The sequence below is a fragment of the Etheostoma spectabile genome, chromosome 7, assembly GCF_008692095.1.
Source record: "Etheostoma spectabile isolate EspeVRDwgs_2016 chromosome 7, UIUC_Espe_1.0, whole genome shotgun sequence".
Classification (NCBI taxonomy): Eukaryota; Metazoa; Chordata; class Actinopteri; order Perciformes; family Percidae; genus Etheostoma; species Etheostoma spectabile.
The window spans coordinates 14,066,436-14,085,388 of NC_045739.1; the positions used below are offsets into that span (position 1 = coordinate 14,066,436).

General features: G+C 40.2%; 1 protein-coding gene across 8 annotated transcripts; it reads left to right on the plus strand.

The window, feature by feature from the left end:
* The first annotated feature begins 5,155 nt into the window (after positions 1–5,155).
* prdm2a (PR domain containing 2, with ZNF domain a) lies at positions 5,156–13,640 on the plus strand. Of its 8 annotated transcripts, none has more exons than XM_032520663.1 (4): positions 5,156–5,259; positions 7,820–7,887; positions 8,497–12,769; positions 13,113–13,640. In XM_032520663.1, exon 3 carries the CDS (start codon positions 8,559–8,561, stop codon positions 12,735–12,737), a length of 4,179 nt encoding a protein of 1,392 aa, XP_032376554.1. In that variant the 5' UTR covers positions 5,156–5,259; positions 7,820–7,887; positions 8,497–8,558; the 3' UTR covers positions 12,738–12,769; positions 13,113–13,640. The 8 variants fall into 8 exon arrangements, with proteins under 8 accessions (XP_032376554.1, XP_032376555.1, XP_032376559.1 ...); XM_032520664.1 differs by having other exon boundaries at positions 5,163–5,259; positions 8,504–12,769; XM_032520668.1 differs by having other exon boundaries at positions 5,169–5,352.
* The last annotated feature ends 5,313 nt before the right edge of the window (positions 13,641–18,953 follow it).

Sequence of the window (18,953 nt, forward strand, 5' to 3'; positions counted from 1 at the left end):
TTTACAGATAGAGCAGGTCTAGACCACACTCCAGAATTAACAAGGACCCGACAATTGCAAGGGAAAAAGTTAAAACTGACACAAAGTCCAACATCTTTAGTTTTCAACACACTGGAGGTTTTCGTACAGTCTCTTTTTATTTTTACAGGGATTTTTTCAGTATCAGGATCAAACAAAGGAGAGATTTTAAAATAAAAGTTTTGCTATGCCTTAAGGATTCATAATACAGATATTATTACAGACAAAATATGATACTGTACCTCACCCCATCCAGAAAGATATAAAAATTAAAGGAAACAATTAATCTAAAACAATCACTACAATTTAGCTCAACATTAAATACCCATTAGTGCTTCTCAAGTAAGGTATCTTTTAATCTCCATATCAAGGGTTAATTGATAGTACAGTACACACAACTGCATCGATTCAATTTGTTCTAAAGAATATCCTCCTATTTAGGACAAAATCCAAACAACTGACTGTGGATTCTTACAAATATGCACATTGTTAGCAGTATTCACTGTGCCATTTCATTGGTGTATTGTGTTACATTAGATACCAGAATTCCTGGGGCAAGAAGCAGGAGCACATGGAGATACACACATATATAGTACTAAAACCGACGCTGGCCAGGACCCGGGTCCTTCTTTCTATAGCATAGCGCTCGTGCAGCTTACAGTTGGCTGTATCACAAACAGTTTGAGGGGGCGTAATGTGAAAAGTATCTTATCAACTATATTACAGACAAGGAACTAGTGTTAACAAGCATCCGTTTTCTCCATGTGTTATTTGTTTATGTCTGCTCGCTGCAGTATTCATCTCATGGTGTTGACATGAATCCTACGATGATTGGAGTAGCAGAGTGTAGGTCTAACTATGTGCAAGGAGCGCCACAAGTCAAGCCTAGCGTGTAGGGGGTTTGTGATGCCATTCTGTAGGCCTGAAGGCTTTGAGTGCCGCAGACAGCTGGGTGGATGGAAAGGGTGGGGTGGGGGTGAGGCTGGAGGGGCGAGGGAGGGGAATAAAGTTGGGTGACAGGCTAGTGTGGTCGGATACAGTGTGAACGATGCAAGGAATACCTGAATTTGCTTGTGTGTGACTTTGTGACAGCAGAGAGTTGGAGACAGTGAAAAGGGAGAAGGATTGAGGGGGTGTGGTGTGGTATGTAAGTGTGTGTGTGTATGTGTGTGTGTGTACAGTATTCTTGTTCTGTACAAATGGAGAGCTACTTCATGGGGTCATGGTGCAATGTGTGTATGCAGACGTGACAAGTGGCAGTGATTCTGGAGGGCATGTGTGTTTATTGGACTTTGGGGGATTATTAGCATGGGTGTGGTTTGTGTGTGTGTGTGTGTGCGTGTGTGTGTGTGTGTGTGTGTGTGTGTGTGTGTGTGTGTGCTGACAGTACATAAATATACAGCACAGAGGGCTACAGTTGTGTGCACACATGTACAGTATCATGTGTTCTACAATTTGTATTTGTGTTCCGACATGTTCACATTTACATGTTCTTTCCTGCACATCTGGCGTCCCACGACGTGGATCGGTAACATTTTATTTCTTCACAGTGACATAATATGTTGTCTGATTACAGGCAAGGCTTTGTCTGCCTTGTGTCTTCTAAGGGACCCTTATTGTATCATGCCTAAGCCCTGCTCACTGACACGCTTGTTACACAGGCACGTTGTGGGCCACCTCTCCATCTTTGTCTCTCTTGTCCTATATGTTCATGTGGAATGTGAATGTTTCATTGTGCACAAAGTCATTGGCACGAACCGGCGCCCACTGCCACAGGATACTATACCATGGCTATAGTCTGGGCAACCCTTTGTCTCAGTTTCTCTCACAATTAGCCAGTTTCCTGTTTGCTTTTAAAGTTGTCCTCAAGAATCATAACAACTTTTATGTATGTATATGTATGCATACATTTTTGTTTTTCATTCCTTTTATCTGCAGAAACACACGTAGTCACAAGAACTAAACATCCGACTTAGATCCAAGGTACACAACGAATGCTGTTTGAATGTATATATCACACATATTATATATATCATAGTCTATATCGACAACGTTTCATTTCCGGGGTTTGTTCAGGTGCCGCCGGAAATTTCACCGGATGTCTGTCACCTTCCGCTTTCTTTGTGTTGGCATTCTAAACTGCAGTCAATTTTTGAGGACTATGGTTAAATGCTCCTCAGATCTCTGCAGGATAAATCAAGACAGCAAGACTGTCTGTCCAATCTGACTTTTATGTTGCATGACTAAAACAAATTTGAACATACTCATGTTCCACCAAAATAAGTTCCTTCCCGAGGCTATGTTGCAGCAGCACCGTTGCTCCATCTGGAGCTTAGTGACACCCAAGTTTAAAGAAATGCCAATAAACCAGAGCATGTGTAATGTTGTGTGGACTAACCAGACCCTTCTTCACTGCGCCGTCGAGGAAGGTCTGGCAATTTGAGACTATACATATAATAACATAGTAGGTATGTATAAATGCTCTTTCTACTTACAGTTGGCAGAAATACAACAAAAAATTTACTTGGAGAGAAAAAGAATGGAAATGTATAATGGGGGAAAGGACATTTTCAAAAATGTATACACAATGTTTTATCACAAAAGTGTCAGCTGCCTTGAGCCTACTGTGGAGAACAATACCTCAGGTATCTATTATGTCCTCAAATGTCATTTTGAGCTTTAATACCTTTATGATTGTCCTCTAAATTCTTTAAAAACGTATTTCTGAGTTCTAACATAAAGTAGCCTACCAGGGTTATTTACGGTTAAACCAAGTGAAGCACCACATGTTGGCTCGACAATGCTTAAAGACCCCAGCATCGACTTCGAGGCAGCGCTGTAACCCTTGACTTCAAGGCCCCTAACCCTAACCCTAGGGTTTTGGGCCTTCTTTTAAGAGAAGGTTTTATAGTGTTTTAATCACACCAGTGGTCCCCTTGTAGCGCCCCTCCATCGCATTGTGTTTAGACTATTATTAATATACAGTCTATGGTTTTAACTCTAACCTAACCCTGACCATTGCAGGCAGCGCTGCCTGGAAGGCGACGTTGGGGGCTTAAAACACCAGACACCCACATGTTGACCTTAAGTTTGGCAGTTGAGCAAGTTGTCTATTTGAGTGACATCGTAGAGGATGTATATCCTTTACATGTGGTAGAAACTTTACACATATTACCACTGTAGCTCAGCTCAGCATGTCAAGTTAGGGAGTCTGAGGGTCACAGCTTTGGCAGAGATTTTTGGCAATTTAATAATGACACAACAAAGTACAGTTTGTTCTCTGTTAAAGCTAAGTAATGGCTTTTTGGTTCTATCAAAACTCACACCTACTCTATGACAGAATTTGACTGCTTAACCATATGTGTATCATGGCTTCCAGGTGGTCAGCAACTGCTTGTTAGTTAACTTGACATATATGTCGGACCAGTAGACCCAATCGTGAACTGCTCATCATAATTCCACAGCTGCAATTGCCATCAACTGTGAAAGTCATACTGGAGCCGTGGGCATGCCCACAGTGACGCTTAGACAAGCTATAAATAAACATAAACATGATCTAGTTGATTTAAAACTAAATTAGCAATGTGTGAGAATCCTATACTGTTTAATAAAGTTTCTTCCTCAAGGTTCACATAGGTTTAACACACACACCACATGGTCTGCAACTTTACTGCAAAGTTTGGGAGGTTGAATATAAAACACAGAGGAGAAAAGCCTGAGTAGGGAGAGAGGCCTGTTGTTTATGATCTGTCATTATGGCTTGCAGAAGTCTGGCATGTAGTTTGATAGCGAAACACCCCTCAGCCCACTTGCAGCATTACAACAAGCAACATACCATGCATGTGCCACGAGAACACCACCCATGTGCTGCACGATGTCACAAATGTACATGTGGGGTATGATGAACTTCTAGATCCTCTCAAAGAAGTTCTTTTGTTTATTCTGGAGGTTGAAATAATGCCATGTGAAACCATGGTGGCTTTCCATCTGTGTAGGTGTGAGCTTTATGAGAACTAGTGCCTTGTGATTCAATTGACAATTGTTGGGGAAAACAGAGAGGTGGTCAGGGGAAAAGAACAAAATGGCTACTACTGCACATCATAAATCTTCAACCTGTCAGCTTAGTTTGGCTTCTGTTTTCTCATCAGCTGTGAAGCAAAAACTACAACGCAAATTCAGGATATTGAGATATGGCCTGGCTATGAAACATTAGAATTAATACTGCTAAAGAACTAACAGGTTTTCTTTTTAGTTAAAAAATGTAAGAGGTGTAATTCTTGTAGATTAAGTTACTTTTTTGCAGATAAGGTCTTGTTGTCTGTCATACTGAAAACAATTCTCACACTACTACTGTATTTACAATTGATAAACAATAAAACCGTTGCACGTTATGCTCATGCCATGCAAACAACATAGGAATATCTTTGATGTAAATTACCAAAGTTACACTATATTCACCAGAAGTGCACTAAAGTTAATACCACCATTTTAAGATTGAGACTATTATATTGCGCCCTCTACTGGCTAATTTAATACACTGCAAGGGTATAATTTGTTCAGAAATAAAAATTAGATTTGGCTGTGGTTTTAATATACATTTTAGGTGTAGGTTAAACCACCTGACTAACGAATAATTGAAATGCATTGAGTTAATTTAAAAAAATTATTTGTAGATAATCAAATTTAAAAAAATAAATAAATAAAAGTGTCAAGATGTAGCCTAGAGGTAAAGGTAGGCCTATCTGGCCCTGAGTTAATATAGTTTTACAATTTGGAGTCCCCTCGCAATTTAGATAAAATATTCATTATGCTAGCTAAAGAATGCATGGATATTTTTTATATCTTATCTTATATCAGATGTATATCTGTAATATCATATTACTGCAGGCTAACATATTAGTAATATGTTAGCCTGCAGCATTCGATCTATCCAAGAATTTGCAAAAGGTGGCATTGACACGTTAATGTTGTCATTTTTGTCTGAGTGGCCGGTTGTTTTATTATAGGCCTGCATCCATTGGTGACAGCCACAGACAGTATAAACAGGTGACATCTGCCTTTTTTTTCTTTCCGCTTTAACAAACCTGTTGCTGATTGGTCCAAATATGACATGCACATCCACTGACCAATCAGAACGCCACAATCTTGTTGATACATTGGGGAAGAAAAAAAACACAACTGAACACAACCTGCACGAGAGGAATAAACCGTGCTACGGCAGTTTGTTTCGTTCTAACGCAAGTATGTACGAAAACTGTGGGGTGCGGGTTTGTACAACGGTCAGTGTTCGTAACGGTCGCGTCGAACATTCTGTCCTGTATAAATGTACCCAGGGTAAGCTAACGTTATAGCATTGCAGCTAGCAGTATATTGTCAATGCTTTAATAGCGACAACAGCTGATTTATTTCACTTGGTAATTGAAGACTTGCATCAGGACCTTGAAGGGTATATGCATTTAATGTTGTGGGCAACTTTCTCTTCAGGAGGACAGTGTAGAGCTATTTTAGAGAAGCCATCTGACCTTTCAGTAGGCGAGCTAACAGCCTCTGTAGCATGTGACGACGTGTTGTGTGACCAGCGAGCAATGGTGCACGGAGGGTGGAGCGTCATCACATAAGGTGAAGCAGATGCGCACATCCATGGTATGAACGCATCCGAAAGCGAATCTAAGTTGTGATGATAATATAAGGCAGATAATTCGCTACTTTTGTTTATATATATATATATATGAGCCAGTTTTATCCAACTTTCATCCAACTTCTATTTCCATCTGTCTGCAACAGGCTTATTTTACTCGTATCATATACACTGTACGTGTGTGTAGGTATAGGCCCTCAAATTTAGATTCTACTTATACGGTATTGTGACTGAGTCCGTTTTTGGTGCAACAGGAACGCACCACATGATTGTCTTAAAATAACTGAAAGATACCGTTTTAAAACATGAGCTATTTAAGTCTTTGTTTACGTTTCCTCGTGACTACAATTGCCTGAAAACTGCTGGTAATTAAATAGTTATGTAGGATAAACAAATAAAGAAGAAGTTGATTTTGATGCTACAGAAGAGCTCGTGCACATGATGGGCCTGCCATTTTGTCCTCCCAAGCAGTATGTATGTCAAAAGGCACACACTTTACGTTGTTACAGGCTTTCAAATTCTTTAACGGTAACAAACAAAATCCTGATTGAGGTCTGGGGGGGGGGGGCAGTTGCCAGGTGTGACTATGTGTAATCAGTGTAGCGGGTATAGGTGTAAGGCAACCGTACCAGGGTAAATAAAAGAAGGAAATCTTGGTACAGATCAGCTGTGTTTTGGGATGGTACTCACTGTAGGAAAGTTAGTTAAATAACTTTAGCTTCTTTTATTATATATATATATATATATATATATATATATATATATATATATATATATATATTATAAACTGTAGCTCGAAAGTTTGGGCACCCCAGCTAAAATTTGTATTAATGTGCATAAAAAGCCAAGAAAAGATGGAAAAATCTCCAAAAGCCATCAAATGACAGATTAGACATTTGTATACTACGTCACAAAAATTTACATTTTATTTCCATCATTTACACTTTCAAAATAACAGAAAACAAAAAATGGCGTCTGCAAAAGTTTAGGCACCCTGCAGAGTTAATACCTTGTACTTCCCCCTTTGGCAAGTATCACAGCTTGGAAACGCATCTTGTAGCCAGCCAAGAGTCTTTCAATTCTTGTTAGAGGTATCTTCGCCCCTTCTTCATTACAAAAATCTTCCAGTTCTTTGAGATTTCTGAGCTGTCTGTCACGCACTGCTCTTTTAAGATCTATCCATAGATTTTCATTTATGTTGAGGTTAGGAGATTGTGAAGGCCATGGCAAAACCTTCAGTTTACGCCTCTTGATGTAATCCTGTGGAGTTTGAGGTGTGTTTAGGATCATTATCCATTTGTAGAAGCCATCCTCTCTTTAACTTCAGTTTTTTCACAGATGGCATCAAGTTAGCGTCCAAAATTTGCAAAAGTTTTATGAATCCTTTTTTCCTTCTACTCGTGAAATGTTCCCTGTGCCACTGGATGCAATACAACCCCAAAGCATGATTGATTCACCCCCATGCTTAACAGTTGGACAGAGGTTCTTTTCATTAAATTCTGTCCCCTTTCTTCTCCAAACGTACCTTTGCTCATTCCAGCCAAAAAGTTCTATTTCAACCTCATCGGTCCATATAACTTGTTTCCACAATGCCTCAGGCTTGTCTATATGTTCATTTGCAAACTTCAAACGCTGATTTTTGTGGTGAGGATGTAGAAGAGGTTTTCTTCTGATGACTCTTCCATGAAGACCATATTTGTACAAGTATCTCTTTATAGTGGAATGGTGTCCCACAACTCCAGTGTCTGCCAGGTCTTTCTGGATGGATCGTGCAGTCAAACGTGGGTCTGGACTTGCTTTTCTCACAATCCTGTGAGCAGTTCTGTCTGATGTTTTTCTTGGTCTTCCAGATCTTGCTTTAACTTCCACTGTTCCTGATGACTGCCATTTCTTAATTACATTCCGAACAGAGGATATTGGTGTGGTGGGGGTGTGGGTGCGTGCGTGGGGGACACAAAAATGACTGACAGGCCTCAAGGTTTGGTCAGCATCCAAATGATTGAGATAAAGTACACTGTGCTCAACCACTCCCACACCACAGCTCGATCATGTTGTGCTTCTTATCATTCAGTAGTTTGAGTTTAAGTGTCATGCTTGATTATGAAATGGATTTCATAGGTTTTTATAATTGGTGCCTTGTTGTTTTCTTTCTTCTTCCAACAGAAAGAGAATCCTGTGTGTTCATCTGTCAAACAAAACATGCCTTCTACTCCCCACTGACCATTAAAATGGTAAGATTGTGTGAAAACAATTCTTTACTTTTATGTAGTGCTGACTTACTGGTTTATTCAATAAATGCTTAGGAAATTGAAGGTTATGGTTAAATGTATGTAGTTCGTAACATACTGTGTATATACTCAACAATAATGTTGAGGGCTGATGCAATATGTCCAAACAAATAAAAAATGGACAAAAAATACATTGTTATGATGTATAGAATTAATACAATATCATGAATATGTACAATGTAATACTATTCCAATACAGTTGTAATACAATTCAGAATGTCTGGGAGAGTTGCATTAGGTGGTGTCAATTTGCTGTTTGCCAAATTGAATTAATCAAAATACAATATGTATTACTGCTATCAATAGTAATAATTGCTATACATAATAATTTGATAAAGCAGACAACTGAAACCATAAGGTTTGGGTGTGGCACATGAGTTGTATATATTCGCATGATTCTTGCAATTTTTTGTTGGATGGTTGAATTCATCTATTGTATGTTACTTTTGATAAAAGCGTCAGCTCATTTGATGCCATAAATAAATGGCCCTAGCTGGCCATTCAGCTATATTATGTGTGGGTTTGCTTAATGACAATATCTTCTTTATCTAGTCAATAGGTGTGACAACTGTCAGTACTTGTGTTCCAAAAGCTGAATAAAACCTCCACAAAAGATGGAGGACTCGCCTCACTTGTACATCTCTGAATTTGGAGACATTGAGGACATGGAGGAAGAGGAAGAGGAGGACTACATTTATCAAGAGGAAACTAACATGGAATCAGACATGATTAAGTCACTGTACCCAGATCTCCATAAACATCCAAACCAGGATACTGAGAGAGATTGGAACTGTTTTCCCTGCCAGCACTGTGAGAGACATTTTACCAGCAAACAAGGCTTAGAACAACACATGCACATCCACGCTTTGGCGAACAATGAGACACATGCGTACAAAACCAATAAGAGCAACACTTTTTTTGGTTCAAATCTGGGTCAGCTGCAGCATGAGAAGATGATGCCTCTGGATTCAGTAGGATCAGTCAGGCAGCTTCATACTTCATCCCCCACTAGTTCTAATACTTGCATTTTGTCGGCTGGTGACCACACTGCTCAGCCAGACAAACTGGGAGTATTAGAGGGACATCATGCTTGCAAGTACTGTGAAAAGATATTCACTACACATACCAACAAGCAACAACATGAGCACAGGATCCACGAGCAGCACCTGCAAGTCACTGATGTGGAAAAAACCCAGCTGCCCCAAGAGGAAAATCTCCAGAGGATACTCAGTGAAAAATCTCCACAAGAAACAGAGCTTGGTGACAATACAGCACCTGCAGCTGTTGTGGACAATATAGTGAAACATGCAGAGCAATACATGCTAGATGTCTCCAGCAATATTTCAGAGAATCTGAGCTTTTATATTGATGGAAAGATAGTGTCAACAAGTACAGTCAGTAGCTGTGAAGCAGCTGAGATTAATTCTGGGTCTGGATCTGTTGGACTGGATGCCCTGATTTTAGACCCCACTCAAATCAGCCAGGTTTTAAATACTGATTCAGTAACAGGCAAAGAGATACCTGGTCAAACACTGGCCAGGAGAAGAACTGCAACACCACCTCTTTTACCACAAATTAAAACTGAACTGGAGTCTGAGGTGGTTGTGTCATCTTCCTCCTCTTCACTTGTATCTTCTTTGATAGAGAATCTACATCCTCAGAATACAGAGTCTACAGTTGTGCAGAAGGAGAGAACTGTGTTTGTGTCTCCAAAGCTGAAGCAGCTCCTGGAAAAGCAGGATGGTCTTAAACCTACACTTGCCCTCCTCGCAGATGGCCAGAAGCCTTGTTCACCTGTCTCTCTCTCTCCCCTGCCTGCTGGATCAGGAAGGTTTAAAAGAAGGACCGGATCTCCACCAAGCTCTCCCCAGCAAAACCCAACTTCCAAAGAAGAAACACCAGACACTGGATGTTGTGATGCTGCAAGTACAGGGCAGATGGACACCCAATATGGTTCACCTTTGCACCAAACAGCCAATGTAAAGGATGACACAACTCCACCTGTGGAGACAGAACCGACACCTATCTTGACAGAGAGCTGGTCCCCTGCGACCGGCGGTAACTCCTGTAACCAGCAGCCACTGGATCTCTCTAATACAGTCAACAGCAGTGTGGATGTAGCTGTAGCTGATGCTGTGCTAGATTTGAGTTTGCAAAAAAAGACCCTGGGTGATTCTGAACCGACATTAAATTTAGTTCCACAGGCAATTTTGAAAGAAGGAAAATCATGTATGGTGGAGACAGCCTTGATGAATAATGAAGAGCAAAATGTAAGCCTAGGGAATCTTGAGACCCCTTTAGTCACAGACTTCACCATATTTACAGGTCCAGATATGATGACCCAATTGGAGCCTATGGCAGAAGGACTTGTTTATGGACTTGCACTTCCTTCTGATCCTCTGACTCCATCACCTGCCTCCCTAGCCCCTGTTGCTTTGCAGCCAGCTTCACCATGCACTATAGCATTTGCTTCCCCAGTCTCACGCAGAACACTCCCAACTGCTCCTTCATTAATCACAGTTTTGGCACCACCACATATTTCTAATCCTTCAAGCCAACCAATCCAGGTATTGGCCCCAAATATATCTTCGGAGCCCCTGGTAATTTGCACCGAAAATGCATTACATTTTTCAGAGTGTGATTTAACTTCTGCATTTGCCACCACGAGTTCTGCCAACCCTGTTACTCTCTCCCAGTCCTTTGATCCAAATCTAAATCTACCTGGCCATGTGTTTCTCTCGGATCCACTAGCTCTTCATCCGCCTATAGTTGAGTCCACTCCTATGTCAGAAGTGCCATTCACACCCACTGTAACTTTAACTGATTCACTCATCAACTCTTACAACATTGCCAGCAACACAGTGTTGATAGAGTGCACAATAGCTCTTGAAGCCCCAGGGAGTATAGTCCCTGCTGCAGTTACCTTACAAGAAAACACCGCAGAGCCTCCAGCACCTACACAGATGGTTGTTAATCACATAGAACAGCAACAGATTGTCTCAATGCCCAATCCTCAAACTGTGGACCCCACTATTCTTATGTCCTCCATCTCAGAATCAGTAACTCTATCCACCACCGCCTCAGTGATATCGGATTGTCCTACTATGGCTGAATCAAGTCCTGACCCAGAGCCTGCTGTTAATACAGAGTCACCAACCATAAAAGAGGAGGAACCTGCTGATAGTAGTGTTTCCATACCCAAAATTTCATCTAAGACCTCACCTTCTTCTGAGAAAGCTGTAGAGGACGAATCATTCAACAACATACCAAGTGATGCACAACAGCAGACTTTTACCAAGAATTTTATCTGCAATGTGTGTGATAATCTTTTCCATTCAATGAAAGAACTTGGCTATCATGTAGGTGACCATGCTGATGAATGGCCCTTCAAATGTGAGTTCTGCGTGCTGCTCTTCAACAAACCCTCTGCTTTGCTTGATCATCGATTAAACCTCCACGGCGTCGGCAAGACTTATGTTTGCAGCACATGTACAAAAGAATTTGTCTACCTTTGTAATCTGAAACAGCATCAAGAAGAATTGCATCCTGGCCAGCAGTGTACGTACACAGAAGACGAAAAGGGAAAACTAAGACCTCAGAACTACAATAACTTAACAAAAGTCAACACAAAGCCCTCGGTGCCCGATGCCGCAGAGGAACCCAAGATAGTGGGAGGTGAAGTAGATGTGGCAGCTGAAGAACTGTTTACAACAATAAAAATGATGGCCTCAGACGGAGCCAAAGTCAAAGGGCCTGATGTTCGTCTTGGCATTAACCAACATTATCCCAGCTTTAAGCCCCCTCCATTTCCTTACCATAACAGATCACCTGCTGGCTCAGTGGCTTCAGCCACAAACTTCACCACCCACAACATCCCACAAACCTTTAGTACGGCTATTAGGTGCACTAAGTGTGGAAAGAGCTTTGATAACATGCCAGAGTTACACAAGCATATCCTAGCTTGTGCAAATGCCAGTGATAAAAGGCGATACACGCCCAAAAGGAATCCTATCCCACTACGGCACTTTGCAAAAATTCAAAATGGAGTTCTGTCTACCACCAATTCTACTCACGGACTTAATGCTTCGAATAGGCCCAGTCAGTCAAACAGGTCCAAACCTAACCAAGAATCACAGGTGAATGTGAAGTTCAAGGTGTTGAACAAAAAAAAGAAAAAGTTGGTCCAAAGAGTCATGCCACAGAGGAACAAGCCAGTCCCTTCATCAAATAAAATGTCACCTGCACAGGTGGATGTGCAGCAGGAGATCTTTGTCTGCCCACACTGTAGCAGGGAGTTCACAATGCGCCGCAGCAGAACCAAACACATGGCGGTCTGCCCCAAGAAACCGAAAGAGGTGAAGAAAAGGAAAGAAGGAGGAATCTCTGTGACAAAGGAAAATAATAGACACCTGCATAGAGGGGTTGAAGAGAAACAACAAGCCTCGCCTAAGCATAAAACAAGACTCCAGACTTCTGGCCCTGGTAAAAGGTCCGCCATCCTACCGGTGCAAACGGTCTTTTCAAACAAAAGAAGTAAAATAATTATAAAAGAGAGCACGCAGCCAAAACAAGAGACACCCAGTCTGAATGAACTTCCCATTGTTCGCACTTTCAACCCCTCTATGCGCCAGTACAGCAGAGTCCAGCATAACGTCAAAGGAATCCCCATTAAAATCACCATAGTGAAACCACAGCAGGCTGCACCACAGAAGGATGAGCTGCCTCCTACCCAGAGCCGAGAGGAGGCAACCGGAGCCGTCACCAACAGCAATGAGCAGAGTCCTACAGCCTGAAGACTACTCAGCTACCCACTGGGGATCATCAGGTAGTTAAGGCACATTTTAAGTTTAATTGCAAAATGATGACGATAATCAAGTGATGTTTTTACAAAAGAAAACATTGCAAACAAAGAAAAGACATGCACTGTAATTCCAAATTTCTTCCAATTAAGCCTGTCAAGATGATAAACAAAGTAATTGTGCAATTAATGTTGGACACACCATCGAGAAGATCTCAGCACTGCCATGTCCTTAAAGTTAACTAATGTGTATAAAGTGAAAAATTAAATAAAATGTCTTAAATTATAAGCATAAATGACACAACTAGATGATTGTAAGCAATCTCAAGTCCATATCTTTATCAATATTTGTTTTGTTTGTTGTTTTCAGGACCCTGCTGTGTTGAGCTCCTCAAACACACTTTTGTCACAGTGATACTACTGTAAAAGGAGGTAACTGCTAATCACACTGTAAACCCCAGTGACCCAAATTGCATCATACTGTACAATAATAACTGGATTGAGGATGGATAAGACGGACGATACTGAAGTGAGTGGATGTATCTAACTGCATATTTGAATGATTTTGTAGTTTGAGTTTTGTAGATTTCTCCTTCACTTCATACACTTGCTGTCAATGGCTTGGATTTGCACTTTGAAATTGGAAGGCTGCTCTTATTTCCTACTTGGCTGGGTTATTCAGAGAGGATGGCAGGTGGCAATCATTATCAGCATGCATTTGCACTTTTCTTTATCTGTAGTCTGTGGCCTTTTGGTTTAAACTCTTACTGCATGCTGCGAGCTTGTACTACAGTAACATTAATTTAGGATGGGTTATGTTGATTCAATTAGGCCTAAAACACTTAATCTGATGTTTCGTCTGATTGACAATAACCAGTGTAATTACATAATGGAAGACTCATCAACAACGCAAGACTACGAGATCATGGAAAAGTAACAATCTATACTACAGTGTAACATTGTCCACAAGCTACCTATCAAACGCTTAAGGAAATCTACACTGTTGATGAAAGTCAGTGTTTTCAGTTTTGGAGGGAATGTACCATTAATAGATATATTGAAAATTAAAATTGTAAATAATCTGGTTGGCCCAGTTGCTTTGTATTTGTATGAAGGTTTTGAGAATAATTCCTTGAATGTGCCATCAAATGTATGTAATATGACTAAATGTGGCACAAAGACTATACAGAATAAATGTAGCTAGCTGTTTTACCTCATATGGGATATATTTGGCACTGCAATTGCAAACAGAAGTACTATAATCTGTAAAACTTGGATGCATCATTGACACCTTTACAATATAAGAGTTCAACTCTTAACAGCAAAACGGAGCCAACTTCTGGAATCCTGAAACACTGAAATAGTTCCAGAAGTCCAGTAGGCTTAATTTTGCACCCGTTATACAAATTGCTTGTCAGAAATAGGATTTTGTGTTTATTTTTCCCCATTCAAAGACTACAACATGTCAAATATGACCATCATCTGTAGCATACAGGCTTATAATCTGTCAACATTTTATTGTGTGAAGTGTGTATAATAAATTCCAACTTGTATAAATCACAAAATGGAAATGTAAGATCAATTATGGGGTAGATATTTGCTGGAACCCAGTAGTGAAATATGGAAATGATTGTGGCGAGTTGTTGCTAATCTCAAAGAGTGAGTGTAATGAAATGTAACTTTGATTTAATTTTGTATAAGCTTCTAGTTTGAAGATCCAGTGCTATACTATGTAGTTATTTAATTATGAATGAATTGAGTTATATTAATTTGGGTAAACTAAAACTTGACAGTGGCCTGTCTCTGAGAGAGAAAGAGAGAGAGTAATGGTACCTCTTTTATTGCCTTTTCAACCCTTGCTGGTAATATCTTCTTCATTCAGGTGGACTGCAATGTGTTGGATGTACAGGCCGGTTTGGACGACTGTTATTTAACTGTGAAAAGTGCTTGTAGCATTTCAAAGTATAAATTGAGTCATGTATATTTATTAATAATTTAAAATAATGTTATCAATATCTGAACAGGTCCTCTGTATGATTTGCACTAAAGTTTTTTCAAGCGAGTGTTCAAAATAAATGGAGAATGTTAAAAGATTATATGTGAAGTTTGTGTGAAACTTTATTTAGTAAACAAATCAAATTATTTCATTATGGAGAAGTGGATTTCATGTTGTTTTCATGTTCAACAGAATGTGATACCAGACTTGCATGTAGCCTAATGTAGCACGATGTGCCTTATAGAACTACAAAGTAATATAATGTCCATGTGGGGGCACCCTTTCCTTACTTTAACCACTGGAACAGTAGGTTTAATAGAGAGGGGATTTTGTAATACCACTGCATGTCTTCTGCACTCCCACTTTCTGTTAGATAATCCATTTACAGCAGCACATGTTTTCTATTTTTAAAGCATTCTCTCCACCGCTAGTATCTTAACATTTGGAATCTGGATGCAAAAAAGTCTCACTGCAACGCTATCCAGACTAAGACCTGTGTTCTGGGAAAGCAGACAATCAGTTGGTGTAGCAGCTATTAACTGGTATTGTCCCATTTTCATCTTTCATATTTACTGTATTATCTACAACAAAGGGTTTAACAAACCCTGACTGAGGAACAAAGAGATGAACCAAAAGTCAGAAGATGCAATGTTTATGTTTGACATCTTTTACATTTGATTGTTGTCCCTGTACAAGGGATAAATGAGATCACTCCACTCCAGTACTCCAGTAGGTTGGTGTAACAGTAATTGCAGTAGCACAATCCTTGATCTTTCCTTTTACTAATGAATGGAAGCTTAAATAATAACACAGGACCTTCAAAATGGTAATTACCTTTGTTAATATGACTTTTGCTTAATTTTACTTCTCCTCTTGATGTCTTTGCATTGAGTTCCCTGACCTTTGCAACTCAGAAACCTCAACTGTAATTAGGCAACATCAACCAAGATCTAATTAATGCCTGTTCTAACATTTAACATTTTTTGTAATGAGACTCAGTTAAGACGTGCACATAAAAAGTGAAGAGTCAACGGATTAGTGAGTGTTTTTTTTCCCCCCAAGATTGAGATGAGGGGATTGTCATCAGTCGCATGTCTGTACGCTAAGTGCAGCGCTGTAGTTGGCCTAGCTTAGCATGAAGTGAAAAAACATGCCTAGTTTAACACTTCTAAAGCTGACTTATTTACACATTACACCATGGTTCTAGTTCTAGTTTACCGAAATCCATTGTGTGTGGGCTGAACAAACTGAATATACTTCCTTCCTTATAAAAGAAGACTAATTGGAACATTTAAAAACCTGCATTGTTTCCATCCGTGTTTACTTTCCAGGCTGCTAGCAGTCTTCTTCTTCCCTGTGGTGTGGTGAGTGGTGCGTTATCGCTCCCTATAGATCAGCGGAAGAGTGTAAAACTGTTAATAGAAATGGTTCAGTGTCACGCATCCTTGTGTGCATACGCGACAATAAACAACATGGGGCCCATTCGTAAAAAAACATCCCTCCATAGCGCTTCCAGCAGTCAAATACTCTGCAGGGTACATTTAAGTTTTGTGCTTGAATACTCATTTAGTAGCCTACTCTTATACAGCATTGAAATCAATATTTGTACCAATATTTTGTTTTAGAGGCAAAGCCTTGACAGATCAATTCACCCCTTTTGAAATTAAACATGGATGTTGACTTTAATTAAGTCAAACTAAGAAATGAACGACCAATGCTGTCTTTAAGTGCCGGCCTGGGACAGCATGATCTCTCGATCCAACATTAACACATGAAAAGTAATCTCTGCCTAAAATTGTTCATCAGCAGGCGGCACAGTGGGCATGAATTTAATTGTAATTTTGACAGTTATGCAGAATCTTTTATTTGCTACAGGCAGACAATATAAGTGTCCAGGGGAAAGATGATTATTATGCTTCTTCAGTATTAGGAAAATACATTGGAAACAGCAGCTGTGCCATACATCAGTCTGTGACATTGACATATCACCGTACACGGCACACAGGTGAAGCGAGCTGGTTCATTCTGCCATGCGTTCTTATTGAAAGGCTTGTGGGTTTGTTAACCCCCTGGTGAAGCTTATGTTTTCACGCTTCAGAAGCTTTTGTAACAAATCGACACAAGTGGTTTGGATTCTTTGTATTTTCCTTCTCTCTCAGACAACTTCAGTTTGTAATTGAACTGAGGAAAACCAGAAGCTGTCAGAAACTCACAGGAGTCATTGCAGATGTGTGTGAAACTGCATTTTAACGCATGTCTTTTTTAGTGTTCCAAAATTTAGAAAAGACCAACTACAGTCTCTGGGAATAAGGGACCGGCCTTTAGGTGCTTTAAGTACCAATGCCTGCATGACAGGGGATTTTTAGTGAGTAATTGTGCCAGTGTACCTAAAAGCAACAAACCACTGCACTGAAGTACAGGATCTCCCAGAGCTCAGAAGCTCAGCAATAACTTCAAACTGCCAGGCTGCATTTGTATGCTCAACACAGCTGGGGCTCTTAGCCCAGGGCCATGTTGAATTCTCAGAGGAAGTTCTGATGAGGAGTGAGGACGCATGATTTGAGATGATTGAAAACAAAAACATTCCTCCCAGAAGTCTGAAGAGAAACCTTTGATCTCCTTCTTGTTAATTTCGTCAGCCGTTTTTGAAAGTTTGACAATCAATGTTAATACTAAACTAAAGCCAGTGATGTGGTGTGAGACAAATTGGATTTTTTTTCCTACCTGCAGTTGGTGGGTTGGAGCTCTGCCCTGAAAGGCAAAAAGAAGAGTAGAGTTTGAATGAAGGTGATTATTACGTTTGCATGTAGTAGTGAGCAGTGTGTGAAAGGATGACAGTCCTGCTGGGATCACAGTGATTCAGGTATAGACAGATGAGAGAGCTGAGTCACCCCCTCCCCCTCTTTGGCGCTGCTTGTTCCTGGTGATAGTGACATGTTTTTGAGGCATAATTGTCAGAATGTCAATGTGTTTAATGTTTACTTAACTGAAGATTAAACTTCTTGCATGTTTCTTCATTTGTATGTTACTTCTTTTTTGTATAGTTTTTTGGTGCAGTGACAACATTTTTGTCCAGATCTCCCTTGAAAAGCTGAATGAAATTCAAATATTTGAGCATATGTAGGCTTGCAGATCTCCTACTATAGCCAATGTGCTGCCTCCAACAACTTATTTCAGACCGAGTTCAAAGAAAAGACGAACCCGTCTTTGCTGTTATGAAGGTAACCCCCTCCAAGCAGCACTGGGTGGAAGTAATACTGCAAACAGAATACTGGGATAAAGTCTCTTCTTCCATCTCTGCATGCTGTTCAGGAGCTGAACAGACATGGTAATGAGGACATTAATAAAGGATGTGGATCCATTTTTAATGATCCACTGGCCCCTTTAGTTAGAAACTGATTTTTGTGTCCATGGTTCTGAGTTTTCTGTACAGAATCTGTTTTGCTTTGAGCGAGACTTGCGTATGTGCTTTTTTTTTTGCCTGCACAAGCGAAATGCTGCCTACCTGCAAAAACTGTTTGTGTGTGAGTGAGAGATAGAGATGCAGAATCAGTCTTCTCTGTCTATATTTCGAGGATCATACTTAGGTAGGGAAGTAAGGGGGGGAAAGGAGAGAGAAATAACTCAAACTTTATTATACTGAAGGAAATTTGGGTTGGAGCCAGTCATTAAACACACACAGTAGATCACAGAGGAGAGAAGAATAGGTTAACACCAAATCAAATTCCAGTGATGGACCTTCATTTGACTTCAATCAATCAATTTTGAGTTTATAGCTACTGTACGATTAGCTTTTATTTTTGAGGAATTGCAAGTCCTGTTTTCACTCTCTGTGAAGCTCTTATATGACTGCTGGTGAATGAACAGACCTCAGGCCATATTTGAGTGTATGCTGGTATTTGCTTGCAGTATTTGCTTAAGTTACATCTTGTCATGCTTATCTGTTGTGTATCTTATCCGTTTCCCAACATGTATGCCTGTCAACTCACCGTAGAGGAGTCAGATTGAATTAAAAAGAGATGAGATAAAGGAGAGAGAGGAAATCACAGAAAGAAACTACAGGCTGCAGCTACAGTGTAAGAGCTGGCCCTACACAAACGAACACACATGTACACACAGTCATCTCTATTCTCACTTTTGTCAGGGGAGAGATTCTGTCTCCTCTCTGCAGCAGGCTTTTCCTTCTCATCGCTCTCTCTCTCTCTCTCTCTCTCT

What these genes read in the sequence shown, in the direction of transcription:
- prdm2a (XM_032520663.1), top strand. Translation starts at nt 8,559, where the DNA reads ATGGAGGACTCGCCTCACTTGTACATCTCTGAATTTGGAGACATTGAG.